Raw genomic sequence first — 2,057 nt, 5'->3', positions numbered from 1 at the left:
GATGTGCATTTGATCGGTGATTAGTTGGATGGTTTGTCTGTTATAAATCATAAAATGGGCTTTTTTAGGGAACAGACAAGTCGTGCCATTCAACAGATGTTTTTTTGTTACTGAATTCTCCCACAGATTTCTCCTCAGGTTTCTCCAAGTGGTGACTCTCTCCCTCAGAAAGGCTTTGCTATCCTTTCATTACTCCATTAAATGTTGAGTGATGTTAAATCAGTGACGTACTCATTGACAGAAGAACATCTTGAGTCTCAAATGCAACCTGAGCTTAGAAACGTTACAGATAAAACCATCGTCTACTTACTGGGTTTGTGGGTGAGATGTCGCTCATTAATTGCAGCTATAATTTAAAAAAAAGCTTCAACACCGATATGCTAACGATAAATTTGTCAGACCATCCCCCTGGAGTTGACTGACCTCCTCGCGGACAGGAAAGCGTGCGGCGAGTCATGATTCAGCACTTTATCGAATAATTTTGCAACGTGCGATCAAAGACCTGCAGACACGCCTTTAGAGAAGAGCACGGCAAGTTTACTGATAAGCCATATCAAATGACAAGACAGTGTGCAAACAGTTAGATATATGACCTACTGAAGGTATGTAAACAGTGATTACATGTAGGGTATTGATTGTACGACAGAGTAGTGGAGTCACGACTGTTATCTTTTACATACGAAACAACGAAAAAAGTGAACACGTCGTCAGTGATTAGTGGTTACTGAAATAGTGCATGTTATAGTGATACTGGATTCTAGTGCTCGACAGAAAGTTCATGCTATTTTAGGAATGAATGATCTAAATAGCAACAGCACGACAGGATTTATCATCAAGCCTCCAACGACGTCATAAAACGCTGCTTAGAAATGTGGCATTTAAACATAAAACAAATCAGGTCAAACAGTTAAAAAGGAAAACACACGTTTTCTTCTTTGCCAAACAAGCACGAAGCTCTTCACAAACGGATTTCAGCATAAATCAAAATTACGCCAATTTCATGAGTAAGAAATTAAGTGAAACTATTTCAGCGGTGCTTCACACGAGCGAGACATTGGACACGCTTCCCTTTATCCTGCTGCTACTGCTGAAGTAATACTGGTCGGCTCTGGTTCCACGCTACCGGGTTGAGCTGAAAAACTACAGCCAGAGGTTTTAAAATGAAGTTGATCCACAGCGTCCGAGAGAAATGCAAAATCCTGAAATGAGACTCCTATAGATGTGATATGCACGGACTTGAGAACCTCCTTGTTTTTCTGTAAACAAAGCATTTTAGGGCAGAACAAATAATACGAGTGAAACGTTCTGCCAGCAGCCGTTTGTCAAAGCTCGACTTGTGAACGTGGCTTTCCTTCTTTTTAAAACTCCGAGTTACTGACGGTGTTCTTTCAGCTGTTCCAGTAGCGGTACTTAATGGATGCACACACTAAGAAATGTGGCGATATCACATATAAAATATGGTTCTGGTTGAATAAGAGCCCGGTACTTTCCTGCTTAAATTCCTGGAGTTCTGATAGTTCAGAGCTAACTCGTCAAACAAAGCAGATTTGGGGACTTAAACGTTTTCAATTCTGTGTTTTTTCCCCCAATAGGAAAAGAAAAATCCGTAAAGTTTCATAAAAAAATAACATAAAATAGAGATTTCAGCATCATTACAATCAACTGGTTTGAAACTCCAAACCCTTACAAACAACGCAAAGGTGTCGTCTTCAGTTTGTTTCCTTAAAAAACTTCATGTTAAAAATGTGTTAAAAGGTGGAGTTTTGGTTAAATGTGGGAAGTGTCACTCTGGGATTAACAGCAGAAACTTCAGATCCATTGAACCTTTGAAATTACACCTCGAACATGGCAAACCTCCTCCTTTCGCCTCCTGGTCGGTGCTACGAAGTGAGCAGCGGCTGTCGTTCAGCAGCGGTGCTCTGAAAAGCAAAAAGCCAACACAAAGAACTTTAACTTAACACATTATCACAACAACGTGTGTAAATACTGGCATATTAGTATTTCACATATTTCATGTACAATGATACATATTTATGTCAATTTATATCAATGTGTGC

At 39.7% G+C, this 2,057-nt stretch overlaps 1 protein-coding gene across 1 annotated transcript in view; it reads right to left on the bottom strand.

The window, feature by feature from the left end:
* Positions 1-515: 515 nt before the first annotated feature.
* The window catches only part of scarb2c (scavenger receptor class B, member 2c), a 16,109-nt gene continuing 14,567 nt past the window's right edge, over positions 516-2,057 (bottom strand). Inside the window, exon 12 of the mRNA XM_008290004.1 lies at positions 516-1,919. Within this exon, the coding sequence (XP_008288226.1) occupies positions 1,881-1,919 (39 nt within the window). The 3' untranslated portion in view covers positions 516-1,880. The remainder of the gene's footprint in view (positions 1,920-2,057) is intronic.

This window comes from Stegastes partitus, unplaced genomic scaffold, assembly GCF_000690725.1.
Source record: "Stegastes partitus isolate 25-593 unplaced genomic scaffold, Stegastes_partitus-1.0.2 Scaffold651, whole genome shotgun sequence".
NCBI classification, from domain to species: Eukaryota; Metazoa; Chordata; class Actinopteri; family Pomacentridae; genus Stegastes; species Stegastes partitus.
This window is presented reverse-complemented; position numbering and strand designations above follow the sequence as displayed.